This window comes from Babesia bovis, assembly GCF_000165395.2.
Source record: "Babesia bovis T2Bo chromosome 4 map unlocalized Chr4_1, whole genome shotgun sequence".
Taxonomy (NCBI): domain Eukaryota; phylum Apicomplexa; class Aconoidasida; order Piroplasmida; family Babesiidae; genus Babesia; species Babesia bovis.
The window spans coordinates 527,999-545,960 of NW_026261571.1; the positions used below are offsets into that span (position 1 = coordinate 527,999).

The 17,962-nt window shown below is 39.6% G+C and overlaps 4 protein-coding genes across 4 annotated transcripts; 1 reads left to right on the forward strand and 3 right to left on the reverse strand.

The window, feature by feature from the left end:
* The first annotated feature begins 391 nt into the window (after positions 1–391).
* BBOV_IV006210 (uncharacterized protein) lies at positions 392–3,431 on the forward strand. The gene has a single exon (XM_001610499.2). It carries the CDS (start codon positions 432–434, stop codon positions 3,405–3,407), a length of 2,976 nt encoding a protein of 991 aa, XP_001610549.1. The 5' UTR covers positions 392–431; the 3' UTR covers positions 3,408–3,431.
* Positions 3,395–5,099, reverse strand: BBOV_IV006220 (uncharacterized protein). The gene has a single exon (XM_001610500.2). The coding sequence runs from the start codon at positions 5,077–5,079 to the stop codon at positions 3,445–3,447; it is 1,635 nt and encodes a 544-aa protein (XP_001610550.1). The 5' UTR covers positions 5,080–5,099; the 3' UTR covers positions 3,395–3,444.
* A 206-nt stretch (positions 5,100–5,305) lies between these two features.
* On the reverse strand, positions 5,306–6,213 carry BBOV_IV006230 (putative U2 small nuclear ribonucleoprotein A'). Its single transcript, XM_001610501.2, has 4 exons — positions 6,115–6,213; positions 5,952–6,076; positions 5,533–5,848; positions 5,306–5,474 (listed from the first exon to the last, which is right to left on the reverse strand). Exons 1-4 carry the CDS (start codon positions 6,191–6,193, stop codon positions 5,329–5,331), a joined length of 666 nt encoding a protein of 221 aa, XP_001610551.1. The 5' UTR covers positions 6,194–6,213; the 3' UTR covers positions 5,306–5,328.
* Positions 6,214–6,275: 62 nt separating this feature from the next.
* Positions 6,276–17,921, reverse strand: BBOV_IV006250 (GCC2 and GCC3 domain containing protein). Its single transcript, XM_001610502.2, has 9 exons — positions 17,829–17,921; positions 17,541–17,792; positions 17,307–17,504; positions 17,132–17,272; positions 16,486–17,094; positions 15,810–16,373; positions 15,671–15,769; positions 15,570–15,635; positions 6,276–15,535 (listed from the first exon to the last, which is right to left on the reverse strand). The coding sequence occupies exons 1-9, from the start codon at positions 17,917–17,919 to the stop codon at positions 6,396–6,398; spliced, it is 11,160 nt and encodes a 3,719-aa protein (XP_001610552.2). The 5' UTR covers positions 17,920–17,921; the 3' UTR covers positions 6,276–6,395.
* Between the last annotated feature and the right edge of the window lie 41 nt (positions 17,922–17,962).

Below are 17,962 nucleotides of genomic sequence, written 5' to 3' on the forward strand. Positions count from 1 at the left end.
TGATCAAACTTAACAAGGTCATATACGAATTAAAACGTCCCATTGTGACGAAAGAGTAGTCGCAAAGGGACAAAGACAAGCCACAATTGCCCATATCGCAATTTAGTTAGTTGCAATAAAAATAGTAATTAGCTGCCACAGTTGTGTGGAACTATTTATTCTTTATTATGCCTCCAAAGGACTATAGTAACCGGACATGGGGGCTGCAGTGGGATTCCAATTGCCATGAAGCGGCAGACACAATGCCATTAAGACTATACAGGCATAATATATATTTGATACCATCGTAACACTCCATACATATACTCAGAAATGTTACTGAGATGTTCTTAAACGCCGTCATAGCTCTATTGATACCAAAGTTGACAACAATCAAATTAAAGGCTTGCACATCAAACACATACATTAGTAATCAAATGATCTACTAAGAAATGGATATTGTGGATGTCGAAATCGACGATCGAGGCGATGCGCTCGAACATTTCGACGAAGAACGTATCGGTAAACTGAATCAAAAGCAGTCGAATAGGCATAGTAATACACACGAATCGGATGAACGTGTTATCAATGATGAATCACGGTCCATTGATTATCACGACGATGGCCAAGAAAATAGTTTTGGACACATAAGTGCTGATGATCATAATGTTAGCATTCATAAGGACGGACGTGATACACATAAGGGAACTTATGAAAGTAAACGGTCGATGAAACGTGATAGATCACGTTCCGTGGAATATAATGATCATAGGCATGGTAGTAGACGCGATGGGAATAATTACCAAAAATACCGACGGAAAAACTATCCTATGGACAATAGAAGTAAGGGTATGCATGGTAGACCGAATCGTTGGAACCCCGAGACCGCACGCGCAAAGCGCTGGGATGTCAAGATCATTACAATTTTGGACACCTTTGACACAGCAAAAGAAGATATATTGTCTCTTAAAGATGCATTTATGGAAATTGGAGATACCAGTAAACCAGCAATAGGCACATTCGAACAAGCTGTCGAAGCATTCCCGGTAAAAACAGCGGCTTATGCAAGTGTTTTAGGACTTCTAAGGGCAAATAAAATGGCCAATCTTTCTGAGCAAATAATGCAACGTGTACTCCATAATTTTGGATCTTACCTACAAGCCGGAAACAGAATCGCTGCAATACACGCATTGAGGTTCCTCATTGGTTCACATTGCTCAGGTATCACCTCGTGTGAGGTCTATAAGGTAATTCTAACTATGCTAAGACTTGCAAAGGAATTACAAAATGGAGTGTATAGTAAACAAAAGGATTTTGTTGATGCCATTGTTGCCGCAGACAACCTAATGTACATAGTTATGGCTAGTCTACCATGGTTTAGTCGTGACGAATACAAGAGACAAGTGGAACCAATAAATGCCATATGCAACGAAATTTTTGCATATAATGACAAAAGGAACGAAAAATTGCAAAATGTAATCAGGGATCTAGAATCACAGTCAGACCCAGTGAATCCGGATGAGGTACATAACCCCTATGCATACATCGCATCATACAGAGTTTACCTGAATGAAGTGCCACTTTCAGATAGGTTCACAGCAGGTGTAGCTTGCTTGCAGTCATTAATACAAGATGATTGGACAAATGTCACCACGTACAGATTCTACCAGAGCAAAGGGATAGTGGAACATATCACGCAACCGGTGGAAGACGTAACCGTAAATGAAGATATTACTAATATAACACACGAAATCTTAGAAGCGGTTCTAAACACGGATCCCAAAAAACTAGTTGATTTCAAGCCTGTACCGTGCTTTCCCCTGAGCTTCACAACCGAACAGAGTACTGCGAATCAAGTCGCTCAACATGATAAATGGATATTCGAAGAACACGTAGTGCACACAGTATATGCATTCATGGATGATGCGACAATGTGTGCCAAGCAACTGCTTAATATACCCTTTAATGACGAATATGCTGAACATGCCATTGTAGGGACCCTGGTAAATATGATGCTGTCACCTTTTTACAAGAACCATTACACAATGTTCGGTGTCCTTGTTATACAGCACATGTGCAACGTACATCCGAAAATTGAAACAATATTTCACAGCGTATATTCTCAAATCGCAGATAACATTGGAGTATTTGATCCTGCGGTCGTTGAAAGTATTATAACCATTGGCGCCTACTGGTTCAGCGTAGAGTTCTGCAAGGTGAGGAAGGAATCCCCGAAAGTGCAGCAAGAAGACGTGGAAATGGACGATAACATTCATGTCGACCAACCGTCAAGCGAAGAAGAAACCAAAGAAAAGATTAGACTTAAAAATCAACTGCTTTTCAGCATAATGTTCAAAAATGTTGATCCGTCCCCTTTTAATTTCAATCAGAGGCTTCTGGACAGTATATCAAGGCTTGTATACATGGATAGACTGCTTGCATTCTCACCAGCGGGACTCAAAGACAGTATAACTGCCGTTGTGCAGCCTGCAATGGTCAACCTGCAACAAGCACTGCGTAACAAGACAGTGGAACACAGGATGTTCATTAATCTATTGCATTTTAATAAACTCACGACGGAGGAGAATGAACTGAGAAATCGACGCATAATCGGATTTATCGGAAACCTTGTAGGAAAGGAGCCATTAAAAGAGCTGCCAACCAACCTTTTTGCCGAGGATAAAATGCCCGATGTAGAGATGGTTGATGACAAAGATGGACAACCCACTGTAAAAACATGGAGCAGAGATGAACTCATACTCATATTCTGGGAATCAGTGCTGTTATTCGGAAATAAGTCCCTGACACATTTATTGCGTCTTATAGAATTCCACGGAGAGGTATTGAAGAACTTTATATCCGAGGAACAGAACGGAGCTTTCGAGGACTCGATATCCTTTAAAATAATGGTACTTACCCGTGAAACCCTAAAAACCGATACCAAGAAATTTGAATTGGTGATAGACAATCTTATACGGGAAGGTATATTACCACCCGCGGATGTATGTCGATATGTATTCAGGGGATACCCTAGCACTGAATTCTTCTCTAACCACGCATTCTGTCTGATGCAAAATGCATTCGCATTTGTCAGGGGAAACATAGAGTCCGTAAAGGCACGCATGGCCAATGAAGCTATACACAATGAAACGTTGCAGACTACTTTACAAAGTCGCAGGCATATCATGTGCAATCTAACCAAACTTGTTATGGAACTCACCAATAACATTTTAATGCAGGGAGTGGATCGTCAACAAGAATGTGTCCTCAGTAGCATAGTTAGAAGGCTGCTTTTGACGAGAGAATGCGATGCAGAAATGCTTCTAGCCGTATATAAAGAAGCCTTGGAAAGAAACTTCCATAATGCCACTATAGCAGCCATCAAGCTAACGATGAACACATACTATGTACGAATGGCAGCACAATGACAACTTAATATAGTATTTACGATTAGATGTGTTTTGTTTACTTCGGATTTAAGTAACCGTAGGTTACAGGCACAGGCCGGGCGTCTATGATCTGCCTCAAGTTGAGTTTGTACACAAGGTCCAGAGTAGACAATAGCGGGTCCAAAACAGAATGGACACTTATATTTGATTGCGAAGGTGTAAACAACCTGTGAAAATCACTCTTATTTGTGCGTTCAGTGTGTTCTAGTAAATCAGGAATTTTAGGAGGATCCTTCAGACTTGATAAACCCTGAATGCCACCAATATATTCAAAATCAGATGGTATAGCTAAATGACTGCATTTGCGTAAAGGCGGTAAACCATATAAAGTGTGACGAGCAATTTTGAAAGGATCGGGATTATAAAAGTTAGAAGTGGAGTCAAAAGGAATTTTCATATGGCTTTTATGCAGAGCGACAGAAGGGAGCTCATCAACAGGAGATGAACATCTAAATATCCTAATAGAAGGCATATCTTTGTATAAAACCCCAAGGTTAATAAGCAATTTTAGCATTATCTCGTTGAAATGCATCTCCTTTTCATGACCATGGACAGCACTTCTCATTCGCTGAAGACCACGACGAGAGTTAGATAACATCAAAGAATTAGCTAACCTTACCAATATAAAGTTCACACGTGATAATCCCAATACTCCTTTCTGTTTCTCCACACTAACCGGTTGACATCCCGTGTTTCTCATTTTGTAACCAAGACGAGACTTCTCCGTGCGAACACGTTTGTAGCTAGTATTGTATAATTCATTATATGCCCTGCAAAATACTTTGTTATACTTTTGCTGACCAATGTGTGGCATCCACCAACGAACGTTGTACTGTTCTTGAATTCGACCTAAAATCTTTAAGGTTTCAGCACCGTTCAGAGAATGCATTATCATCTTTACTTTTTCACGCTCTACCAAAGGAGGAGCAGGAGGGTCTGGTAAGCCCTTAGAACGTGCATCCTCGATCATTTCTGCGTGACGACGCTCCCACTCCTCCAGACGCGCTAATACCTCTTGAAATGTTTCTTTTTTCTTGGGGCCATGTACTACAGGGGGATCGCGCACAAATTCGTAACGCCCAGACAACTGGTGTATGGCACGCTTAAGAGCTATGGATTCACTTTTCCACGCACAATAAAAAACCACAACGTAATAACTGTCATTGCTTAAAGGATTGTATAGAGAAAGATCTATCGAATCCTTACCGTCTGGATTATAGAAAGCAGTCCACTCATTAAAGTTGCACAGTAGTGTATTGAGCTTGTTGCTGTAACATGAAATTATTTCCTCAACACTGCGATAAGGTACCAGTGAACCCTTATCCTGGTAACGAATCTCAGCATATGGCAAAGCAGCTATATGAGAAGATTCACCAACATATGACCCAATGTTACGATAACGATGCTCTGAAAAAACATCATCCATCACAAAATCAGCAGGAATCCGTGGAGGAGGAGGTGGTACCGGTGGGTTTGCAGCGTCCACCTCATCCTTATCAAAAAGAGATGTCGAAAAACAACGAAATGGACGAATATTACCAAATGTCACATCCAAATAACCCGTCCGTCGAAGAGGCTTATGGAAGCATAATGAAACACGAATTACAGTCAAAATGTAAAACGAAGGAAGGTAAGGTAACAAGAGCATCATATGCTACGCAATGACTACTTTGGGGCCTAAAAGGCGCCAAATGTGTGCAAAAATATGCACATGACGTCAAATTTGTAGATTGAAGTACCTTCTTTAGCCAGGTTACACACCACATTACAGAGGACTAGACACAATTACAGCATAAGTAAACTCCCATTAATTTCTAGTCATTAGTTATTTTAAAATGTGTGTATTAAAATGAACAATGAAATCTTCCAATGGATATAGCAATATCTCTACAAGATTTAGTTAAGTTGCAGAAGGCATCTCAGACATCGAGTCGAGGAGGCGCTCCTCGATTTGCAACAGTGAACTGACGTTGTTGGTTTTATCCAACACTGGTGTTATCGAATCTTGGCCCATATTCAACGCATCTGAATCTTGAAACTCGTAACCTAAGAACCGTTTTGAAAATCATAACAAAAGTAAAATTTTGCGTTTTAAAAAACTAACCTAGCTCACGTAACATTGAAATACCATCTGCAGTACGAAAAAATGAAGCAGCCATCTCACGCTCTTTATTAGTCACTTTGGAAAAATTGAGGAATCGAAGTAATGGTAACCTATACAACACATAATACCTGAAGTTTGGTAAAGCGGTCACTGGGTTGTTTAAAAGTGAAAGGCGTTCCAGCTTAGTTGCAGAAAAAATAGGACTTATATCCTTTAAATGAGTGATGTTGTTCCCAGTTAAAACCAATGATGTCAAATTAGGAAGCGATGTAGCAAAGTCTTCAGATATCTTACTTATGCGATTACCGGCAACGATCTGAGCAATATAATAATCACCACAATGTAAAGCATGAACCGATGTGTTTTAAAACGAATCAAACGAAATATAAGTTCAATACAGACAAGCAAAAGCAACCCACCAAAGTTCGTAACCGTGGAAGTAACGGGAAATTCTCGAGCTTCCGAATCTCATTGTTACTAATATCAATGCAATCATAGCCATCTCTGGTAGCACCAAGATTAGCAATGGTAGTAACGCGTAAATCTGTGTATTGCATATGTAAAAGTAAGATATAAACATACCACGCATAGATATTGTGCGATCACCACTCGGACTCAGAGATTGACGCCCCTGATAAATGTGCTCTAATTTTAGCTCCATTTTAGCGACTGTGTTAACTAATTCAGGCGATATAGTGAGACCTTAAATGGCGAGGTCGTGACAGTGGAATATCTATTTAAAATATTGCACCTCGGTCAGGGGCTTGTGGCGCAACGGTAGCGCGTCCGACTCCAGATCGGAAGGTTGGGGGTTCAAATCCCTTCGGGCTCACTTTTTCGCGTTATAAAATAGACTTATTATATTACATTATGTGTGAATTGGAAGATTCCTCCCGGAGGTTCAAAGCTCTAATTTTTTCTATAATCTCGTCGTTGGTTAGGGGTGTATCCACGAGTGATACTATACCGGCGTCTATATCTTGTACCTCATGGGTTACACGTTGCCCTTCTTTTGCATTGCGAAGATGTACAGTCATTTTAATATGAAGGTGTGACTTCAGTTTACGTAGTCGTTCTAATTCGTGTACCTTAGCTATCATTTCACGCACATTAGTATCACGATCCGCCAGTGCCTCAGTTGCTTCCACACCAAGCTCGGAGTAAGTACACTTTAACTCATATAGCAAACCCAGTTTCCTGCTTTCAAATTCTCGGTAGTTGGAAATCAAAGATGAAATTGGCACATTGAGCGTTGCTATGCTCATCTGCCAAGGGTTGATGGGACCACCGTCAAATATCTCGCTAGAAGTCGTATCATTTACTCGAACATTGGCTCCTACGACATTTCCACAACGTAAACGTTGATTGAGATGTTTATAGGCGAATGAATATCGTACCAAGAACTCTTCCCAATATATCGGAACACAGAATTTACGTTGTTCCATCACGTAACGATTCACAGACTGCTCAATGCAAAGACACATGCCCCGTCGAGCTGTAGTTGACACATGATAATGCCGTTTATTATTGACTGCACGATTAATTGAAGACGTATGCCCGGTAAAGGGGCGTTCGATAACTACCTCAGCACTTTTGTAATTGAAGGTAATGTGAGAATGACAGTGCCACAACAACAAGTGGCGACAGAATGACCAAAAATTAGGTATTATACCAAAACGACGGCGTAAAGCCGGACGTAAATCAGCAATGAATCCACATTCAACAAGCATGTACCAAAGCAGAAGGCAGGAGTACAAAATACTAGCACCCAATGGAAATAGTCCAGTGTAATTGAAGTCATAGCTAAAACTACCTAGTATAAGAAACCCTGTTGACGAATTTAATAGCATAGAAAATAACTCCAGGCGATTAAAGAGATTATCATCTCGAACCTGATATGGTAGGACAGATAAATGTAGAATTAAGAGCACGGTGGTAATTAGTAAGCTACCAATCATTCGTAACTTCTCAGATGAACCCGTAGAAAGAGTATAAGGCTGAAATATAACCACAACGGCAACACATAATCTGCGAAAGAACAAAACTGCATCCCATGACAACGTATGACGTTGACGACCACTGCTGAAAAGATGCATATAGCCACGCTTTCTCACGGAAAGAAATACCAGGAACATAGAAGTAAGAAACAGTGAACCCAAAAGGAAGCAAGATGTAATAATAGAAAACAAAAACATGCGATCCTTGAAATCGCAAACAGTAGATGGATGATATAGCAATACACTAATAGGTGGCTCTGACTTGTACTGAACTGGTACGCACCATAATGTTTGAAGAAGCTCCTGACAAATAAATTGGAAGCTTAAATAATACATCACTAAAATACAACGGGGGGCTCCTAACCAGAGAGACCGTTTACGTGGAGGCTTCTTATTCGTAACAACAATTTCACCACTAACTATCTCGTTTGTTTCGTTGGTATTGGTTTTAGTAGTTGCGTTCCAAGAAGCAGAATCGTCATAACTGCTAACACTCGACCCCGAACTGGACCAAGTACTGTACCTACGCGATAAACGACGGCGCACTTTACCTATTGGGTAAAATAATATGCGTAATATCAAAAGCATAAAATAAAGCGTTAGACCGTCGAAAGCTGGTTGTACAACAATCAGGAGCCTTTGTGCATACCAACTTTGGAAAGTACTTAGGTTGTAGTTAAAAAACCGTTTAGCCATACAACTAACACGAACATAACTAAAAAAGCGTTGTTGATACCCAAATATCATATTGTATTTTGTCGAAAATCGTTGTAAACTAGATGACGAGTTCAGGGGAAACAATCCATAAGGTACCATAGAAAGCCAAAACTCCAGCCATATCTTTATAATGACAAATTGGTAATACAGTTTCTTGTGCAATAGATATAATATGGCCGAACAGATTATCCATAAAAAGACTTTTGTCTTAAGATAAATATAAATAGCATTGGGTATACCACTACATGGTAAACAGTTGCTGCGGAAATACGATCGTTCGTATCCATCAATACAGTTCATACACGTGTAACCTGTTGAACCCACATCACAAGGCATCGCGTTATCGCTGGTACAAAGGTACTCTAAAGGACATGCATGGAAATCAAGTAAATCAGTCGATATCTGGTTCAACGATGACGGATATTGTGTTACAGGAGACCATAAATCGATGCCTTGATGTTTAAATGCACCAAAGTATCCAAACCGTGCCATAGGCCTTCGGTGATCATGTAACCTGATCTTTGTAAATGTACGGTCGCCTTTCAGCTCTTCAATAACTGAATCAAAGAAGCCTCCAGGACAAACCGCTCCTTTCAAACAAGGAGCACATCTTAACTGCATTGACCCTAGGGTATCATCGAGAGTCATATAACGGCCATAATTGCAAAAGCATTGTTTCTGTGAAACAGCACCACCATATGTAGTAGCGTTCTGCATACATCGTCCACTACAGGATGAATTCTCCTGCCCTTCCTTATACATACCAGCTTCACATTTGACACATTGGGCACGAGAACGTCGGCTAACCCACCTACCATCAACGGATCCATGTTCTGAAGTAGATTGCATCGTTGTGGGATCTAATTTCAGGGGATCATTATTGCCATTACCAGATCCGGTAGCAGTGGATGTTGCATTTTCTATATCAGAGAGCTTAGGAAACCAATCGTAATCATCAGGTAACAACTTTGAATTCCTCTTCATCATAAGGTTTTGCATAGCCACAGAAACACCTTCTGGAGCATCAGTATTCAAACGGTAACCCGGAAGACATAAGCATTGCGTCACAGATGTAGCATTTGTAGCTTCTGTAGGAACATTCGCACCTTCGGGACATCGGTAAGGGATGTTATGTATCATTCGATCGGAGGAAGCAGCCCAACCACCGGGACAGTAGTGAGAAATCTTGCACCGCTCACAAGAAATCATATGATAGTCAGCAGGAATTATAGCTGCCGGAGAATTCTGTGGAATTGTTAAAAGAGCCTTGGACAAAAATATAAAAGAGTCAACATTGCTACTCGGACTACCAATTTCATTCGGAATTTTAACAATATAAGGATTTGAATGATCATATACGAATTCACTGATTTCCTGCTTCTCTAAAACCAATTCCTTGTAGGTATTGAGCATATCTTCTTCAGAACTAAGCAACACTGTATGGTTCTTCAAGCGCTTATAAATCGTCTCAGGGCCTGTGTTGGAACTGCTCTTTGCGAATTCTGCATAGTAACCTGAACTACAGGCACAATCAGTAATATATTTCGATCCAGTTTTAAATGTTCGGAACCTATCTGGGCATCTCTTACAAGAAACATTTCCAATCTCTTGTTTGTAGGATCCAATGCTACAGGGAACACACAGACTGTTCTGCGATGTTGAAGCTTCATAACCAGCAAGACATAAACATTGTCTAGAATCATACGCGCCTTCTGCCATTGTGGTTGAATTATCCGGACATCGTGTATAACCTGAGTTACCTTGGCAATAATACCCAATCGGACATGGCTTTGTGACGAATTCATAATCATAAGTGTTATCATATATTCGACATACAGACACAATATCATCCGCAGATGTATCACGACCGTTAAAACGCCCTCCTCTGTCGAATTCCAAAGAAAAAAAGTAAAGGGTGCATGTTCCATATGATCGTTTTAAAAACCTCAACCCGTTGAACACAGTAGTTTCATAAGCGTTATGAGGGTTTGAATCATATTCCACAAACCTAATTGTTGGTTCATATAAAAACCCATAACAATATATATTGTACAAACAAGTGGATTTGCAAGTCGAAAACGAATCACGAAGTACCTTCTCAGAATGTAGCCCTTTGATACTGGAACGCACAGTATGATAACAAGCAACTGTAGCATGGTCACGAGAATGCATCAACATATCTTCAAAATTCTCACCATACTCATTTAGTAAATCGGTAACTGTCTGTGTTTTTCGATTTTTTCTAGTAACTGAAAGGTAGGTCCCGGAATCAGGAGAACAGAAAAACAAAGAAGTTGCACCATAGTTATATGTCGATGAACGTTTGGGACATGGTAAACAACCATAATCTACATACTGTAAATGCTGGAAGTATCCGGCAGGACAATGATAACACGCAATAGCACCGGTCGTAGGATGACGCCCTTCCAACGTATTCCCGTAGCCTCGCTCACAAAAGCAATCCATACCGGTTACACTACGATGTGTTCTTGTAAAACCATTAAAACCACAGCTCAGTGGTTGATAGTCCCCTCCAGGACAAAAACGATCGGTGGGACACTCCAGACAAGACCTTGTGTTGACATCAAAATAAGTACCACCTATACAATATTTACATCTATCAGATGTACGAGAATGGTCGGTATCTGAAAATAATGTTATCTTCTGTAACAATTCCGTTAGTGCTGGGTAAAGCTCTCCTTGGAAATCTCTGTATTGTGCCAATTCCTTTTCCCATGTTGCTTCTGTAACCACATGTATGCGTCCCATTATAGGTAGCAATGGAACTGTCGCCGGTAGAAATGGGTCGTCTTGACATAATTTGCACTCTGCGTTTCCCACCACATCTTTGTAACCAAACCCCGAACATACTTGGCAACCGACGTTTGGAAAAGAACCATAACCGCGGTCACATACACAACTTGATTCGCTATCATTTGCCGTATCCTTAGTTGTATAACCGAAAGGGCACTTCTTAGGCAATGCTTCCTCACCAGGACAATAATAACCCACGGGACATGGGAGACATGCGTCAGCTCTGCCCAAAAGCTCCTCCATATTCGTAGGCTGATGAGTATCATAGTCAAATGTGAGACCGATTATGTTCCACATTTCAGGAAGTAATTGCATCCAATCTCTTATAGCAATCTCCTGATCAAAGTATTTGGGCATACACATACATACAGATACTGTTTTCCCATTAACCACTTTTTTCATATACTCTCTATTTGCAGCGCATGTACCGGTACAGGGAGAATTGCCAACTTCATTTTTGAAAGTACCAGCTTCGCAAGGAACGCATTCGTCATCTTTCAAATAGTAGTTCTTATCACAAAGACAATCGCCGCTCACACGAGCACCGAGCATAACAGTGGTACTATTTTTGCGCAGCGTTTCGCAACTTAGACATACATCATCTTTTTCGTCGTTACGGTAGAAACCAATGGGACACTGCTCACATGTCTGAGTATCTAAATTAAACTGGTGAGAAGGTGGACATATCCCACAGATGGACATCTTATAAGACTTCAACTTCAGAAGATTTGCTCCTATAATTTCCACGGTATGGCACCCACTCAAGCGCAATGAACCAGTAATGACACCAGTATAAGTATGAAGCTGCAGACCCATCTGCCCTAACGTGATGCTTGAGCGATCATCCTTTTCACTTTCCACAAAATAGTCAAACTTGTCACCTTTCAAAACTGGTACCAGCTCAATGTTGCTCCCTATAGTATATCTTGTGAATAAACTATAGTAAAACCACAAGTGTACATAAGATGCGATTGTCCTTAAGTAAATACAATTGGTTTTATGGCCCTGTTGTATTCGCCATGTTGATAACAGTAACTCCTCTTTGTTGACAAATTGAACTCCATTGAGAACGACTTCGGTGTTGATTACTTTAGTCAACTCCATTGTCTGGTGATTCACCGTAAGGACTAAAATACGACCAGTAATGCTTTCCCCTACCAACACAATACCCATATCTTCTGATTCAAACCCTGAAAAATTACCATCAACACAACACAAATTGGTTAATGGTGCCGCATATAGGCCTTCAACGTTCGAGAACCCATCATATACCAAGTCTTCCACCAGGTCCAAGTTATCAGTGTTTACAATGTAACGAGTTAGGTTATTCTTCACTGCATCAATTGCATAGAGCTCACTATTTACGCTTAGACGTTCTACAGAGTACAACCCTTTGTGGTAACACGACTTCAACAGGGTACGGGATTTCCATTCTTCCATATTGCTTAAATTGCCAGAACTAAATGCTGTTAAAGAACGCGTGTATTCATCTGAGATCAGAAATATTCCGTTAATGATAGTGAAATCTAAGGGACTGGACAATCCATGCTTGAACGTATATAGAATGGATCCACCATTGCCTTTGCTTGGTAATGAGATCGACGTGATGTACTTGGAACCCAGGAAGATAATTTGACTATCCAAAAACGATTTGCACGTCTTCCATAAAGGTTCGGGTTCTGCAACTTGATTTAAAGCATTTAACCGCTGTGGTGGTACATAGCTTTTTGAATTGTAAAATTGAAGGTGTAATAACCACAAGTTATTTCTGCAGTCGGTCACTATAGCAATACGATATTTTGCAACAACACATAATACTGAATAGTTATGATACCAAAGGGAGCTGCAAGAGCCCGATGCTTGCTGTGGCCTAGTATCAAATGGCAAACCTGAGGGAGTCATAAAAGGCAAAATTAAAATATCAGGAAGGCAAAAAACATTGTAGTCAACAACTTCAATCAAACCACCTGTTTCCCAATGCTCGATACTTTTAGTCTTTTGATGGCGATGGTTGGCAAATTTTGCCTCATTATGGAGGTGACCATGTTCATTTGCTGATCCATCTGATGGTGAAGAGTGGGCATCAGAACCATCCGTTTTTGATGCAGGGGTAGTACTGCTATTTGTCTTTGCTGATGCATCTAACGGTGATGGCACAGGTGTATTCTGTTTGGACATAGTAGCTGCCAGATTGGCCTGTAATCTTTTTGTTTGCATCTCGATGTCCTGCGCTACAGAAAACCAACGCAAGGCGTTTTGCTGTTTGAGCTGTTTTGGACGTATGCGTATACAGAATTTATAAAGCCCCGGTTCAGCAATGGTGATGCCACGGAATATAACATAATCAGAATGAATGGCAGTCATACCTTTAGCAAACGATACTCTGTCTTCTTTTGTCACATTTTCACAGGTGCCAATAGATCGGAGAACCACAAAACTAGTAACATATCCAGGTGGCAAATTGTTCCCATATATCACGACATCTTGCATAACACCGCTAGTCACAAAACTCATTTGCATTGGGAAATAACCACTGTGAAGACCTCCAAAGACACGCTGATATGTGAGAGGCTCGTCAAATCTTTCACTCGGGGTTGCCTCGCATACCTCTATAAAAAATCCATGACGATTCGTATGGTGCGTGGTCAAAAAGTCATACAGAAAAGCAGTTAATTCAATGTTAGACCTTCCCATGTCATGGTAAGATACATCTGACTGAGATGCTACTTTATGACTACATTGAGGTAGACGGTAATCTACATTAGATGGATATGTGGTTATACGCAACATATTCCCACCTGACTTGCGTACAGGTGAACTAATGACTGATCCTATCCATTCAGTATAATCCTTCGTTGATGAACAACTTTTCTTGAACATAAAGGGGCAAAAACATATTTGATAAAGAAGATTATTAGTACCTGGGGAATTTACTATGGGCAAATTTCTAGACTTCCAAATGTACCCCCCCTTCTTCGAAATCTCAACAGCACCAACTGTATCCCTATTAATATCAAGATGAATTGTAGCGGGCAGTTTGTCTCTTCTTGAAGGAGTTCGCTGGCTTTGATCTGTAACACTAGAGGAAAATAGGTCTCTCGATTCAAATTCACCACAGTTATACTGTCCAGAAAAAAGTTTAATACGATCCTTATAACTCAAATAACTACCGTATAGCGTTTTAGTAATAGGCCTCATATCGTAAGGCATAACAGTGAAAAGTGATTGCTGTATGTCCTCTGGTTCCATAATGCTAGTACGAAAATCTCCAAACGTTAAGCACGCTCTACCCATACAAGCACATATATACGCATTGGTAGTGTAGTTCATCGTAGGGAAATTATCGACAGCAAAATCATCTTCTTTTTTGTAAATTGACAATACCATGTTGTCAAGATGTTGCCTCCATGTATTGGTTTCACATGATTCAATTTTACTAGGTCGATTAATATATCTTATCATCAGAAGGGTAACATATGTAGAAGGACTGAGATGACGCCGAATATCACTCATACCTTCAGGCGGCGATGTTCTCGTTCTCATCATCATTTGCAAACTAAAGAGGCTAAACATATATCCAGTGTTTTGATTTCCCAAACTCGTAGAAGTACACAAATAGTACACTACATCTTGCTTCTGTATGCGATGTAATTCCATTCGACGCCCCAATGCAGTGCGTAATATCAATACATTCGTCCATATTATAGTGTCCATGCCTGTATGATCCGCAATCACTATGGGTTTTTTAGTCATTATTACCTCGTATCTTTCATCATTGGCTTCCACATTACACGATTCATCTGTACTCAAAAAGCCACTAATCTCACCAACATATTTACCTCGTATTAATATGGTAAAGGGCTTGCCCAAATATACGACAATATCGTAAGAATTGATAAAAGCGCCCAAAAGATTGATATTTGATATTTTAGCAGCGTAAGATGTATCCGAATTCAGATAACAAAGACTATATTGCCCTGGAACAACGTGCTGTACTATACCTGCAAAGGTTATTTTGTTTATATATGTATGTATATTATCCTTTTGTTCCATCAGTTCATCTTGTCCTAAACCGTCAAAATATAATAGGTTAGAATCGTGCTGTTCAAATTTACATTCAGATCTTTGTATGCTCAACATGGAGTTGTTAGGTGGCAATCTTGTTATTTTATCAATTTTGTCATAGTAAGACCAATATTCTAGACGCAAAGAACAAAAAGAGCGAACGTTACATCCGGCATCATTTATCTTTTGCATTCCACTGAAATAAATTTCTCCGACGACTATTTTGAAATCCTGACGATTCTTACAGGACGTGGAAGAGTCTAACAGACACCAACATACTTGATACATACCACCTGCTACATGAGAATGTGCCGTCATGGATCCTTTAACATATTGAATTATATCATCATTTTCCCCTGGACCACTACAATCTTCAGAAAGAATTATATACTGGTAATAAAGCTTGTTTTCTTAGAAATGTATCATAATAAACATTCAACATACCATTAAATATCAAATTAGCAGAATCCATCATGGAAAGGTAGTATCGATTTTGTTCCAATACTCGTCCTGTACATATTAGTCAATAAAATTGATTAACTTACTTGAAATAATGAACCGTTGCTTAGCATCTTCGATTGCCATTGTTACTCCATCAGTGCTTTTAATTTCGGCACAAAGCATATACCCTCCCAGCAGATTATCTGCATTGACTCTCTATATAATACAAATCTAAACACCCACCTGATAATCCTAGAAGCCCTTTAATATGCACCAGCTTCTTATTCTCTGCAACCAGCGTAGTCTTGAAGTACGTTCCCTCCCGTTCAAATTCCAATGCAGTCGATTGCTCACATGTAGGTGATAAAAAATATTTAGGAGGTGTCTCAGTTTTAAACTCAACGAAACTCATACAAAAGCGTCCTAAATAACATGTAACGGTGCCAGTATATCTGGGCTGGACGTAGACATTTCCAACGTGAATTGAATAATCCCGTTTTGTGCATGCCATATGATTATCCAAAGAAACACCGCACCAACACAAACGTAAAGTGTCACCAGGTGTAATATCATAGGCGTTTTCCGTATGAACCCATTTAAACAATGAATATCTATCCATAGGTGATGTAGTGACGGAAGTAACTGCACCGGTTGGAGTAATATACGGAAGTTCAACTTTCCCAAACTTGCATCTCCGTGCTAAAATAACTGATCCTGAGTCATTATTTGTGTCCAACCTAATGGTAGGCATGTTAAGGTATATGGTATCATCATCAGATACAGTAGCGTGCACGAAAGATGTTACGCCTGTAAAAATGTTACTGACGAAACATCAAAGATGATTACTGCCCTAATAAATCTAAGGGTATTAAATTACTAAAATACCAATAAAACGCTAAGTTCAAAGATATAAGCTAACCTCTGGGTATTAGATGAGCCAGGAATGCTGCTTTTTCTACCATGTCACCTTCTAATTCACTGTTGCCCTTTGTACCGGTCCAAACAACATATAGCCCATAGTGCAGGTTTATGTCAAATTTAAAATCAATCAAAAGATGATTATTTTGAAGTTGAACTTCTGAAACACTTTGGGATATAACGCTGTTTTCATCTGGAGTTTGATTGCTCGTGGGATCCTCAAGTTGGTGTATAAAAAATTTAGGATCTTCCCATACATTTGTCATAAAGAATGTATGCAACTTCTGTTTACCAAAAGGATATACGTAATATTCACCCTTGTAGAAATTGTGAACCCATAATACTCCGATATTCACTGGTTTTGCTATCTTCTTATCACCTGGGATCCAAAGAATGGCTAACTTAGATGACTTCATTAACGCAGTTGTATCCGTGTTATATTTATATTCAAAAAGTTTGCCTGATAATTCTAGTATCTTATACCTATTCACCGATGTATGGTTTCCAACACCTATTTTTTCCAATGTAACCTTATAGCTGCCTTTAATATCAATGAAACATTTTTGACCATAAGAACAATCAACTCGCAACTGTTTGTCTACAAAAGGACCTATAAGTACATGAACTCAACATAAACATTATCTCACCTTCTATAGAAGGGCGGCCAATGAAAACAGTATAGTCCTTTACAGTTGAACAGTTTCCATAGAGTGGACACAAACAAAGTACAACATCATCCGTAAATGATTTTATGCCTTCAGGCTCATTGTATTCAGCTAGGTAGGTTTCTGTATATCAAGTTGATGCAAACGGAAAACGAACCATCATGATGGGAGTATGTTGTATTTTTCACTGAACTTAGAAAACCATCTGGAGCACTACAGTCAGATTTCTTAAATGCTATACTAAATCGCATTCCATAAACTAGATTTTCTTCGCCAGCCACTTTATAAAACCTAGATCGCAGACTCCATTCAGTATTATAGATTATGTGAGATTCGACAGCCTGCTTTATTACCCCTATTAAATCTGACAAGGTAATATGATCAAACTCACCCGTAAAGAAAATAGTAGTGATGTACTTAAAATCTGGCCCATTAGCACAGCATATATGCGCTACATGTGTGATTTTTGTTGGTGTATATATGGAGTTCACTAAGGGAACATGTTCTCCACGGCACAGATTATTCACATCAGAATTGGAACGTTCAACTACAAAACACTCTTGTTTTTTGACATTTGGAATGAGTCGACCTATATTACATGGTTCAGCTCCTGCTACTCTACAAATTATTGGAGTCTCTTGTGCTGGATGGTGGTATATAGGCGTATTTTGAAACACACCTGATACGTCTTCCAACAAAAATGTAAATATGAGCACAAACAAAACCCCTAATAGAGCATGGAAGCGGATGATTAACGTGCGGCTATGCATTTTTAGTATTAAAGGAGTGTGTTCATATGAATAATCTACATAA

Excerpts from the sequence above, each read along its gene's own strand:
- BBOV_IV006210 (XM_001610499.2), top strand. The coding sequence starts at position 432 with ATGGATATTGTGGATGTCGAAATCGACGATCGAGGCGATGCGCTCGAA.
- BBOV_IV006220 (XM_001610500.2), bottom strand. The coding sequence starts at position 5,079 with ATGATGCTCTTGTTACCTTACCTTCCTTCGTTTTACATTTTGACTGTA.
- BBOV_IV006230 (XM_001610501.2), bottom strand. The coding sequence starts at position 6,193 with ATGGAGCTAAAATTAGAGCACATTTATCAGGGGCGTCAATCTCTGAGT. Across the intron at positions 6,077-6,114 it reads TCGCACAATATCTATGCGTG|ATTTACGCGTTACTACCATT; the intron begins GTATGTTTATAT and ends TGCAATACACAG. Across the intron at positions 5,849-5,951 it reads TTCCACGGTTACGAACTTTG|ATCGTTGCCGGTAATCGCAT; the intron begins GTGGGTTGCTTT and ends TATATTGCTCAG.
- BBOV_IV006250 (XM_001610502.2), bottom strand. The coding sequence starts at position 17,919 with ATGCATAGCCGCACGTTAATCATCCGCTTCCATGCTCTATTAGGGGTT. Across the intron at positions 17,505-17,540 it reads CACTACTATTTTCTTTACGG|GGGTAATAAAGCAGGCTGTC; the intron begins GTGAGTTTGATC and ends CAGATTTAATAG. Across the intron at positions 15,536-15,569 it reads TGCTAATTTGATATTTAATG|AAAACAAGCTTTATTACCAG; the intron begins GTATGTTGAATG and ends TACATTTCTAAG.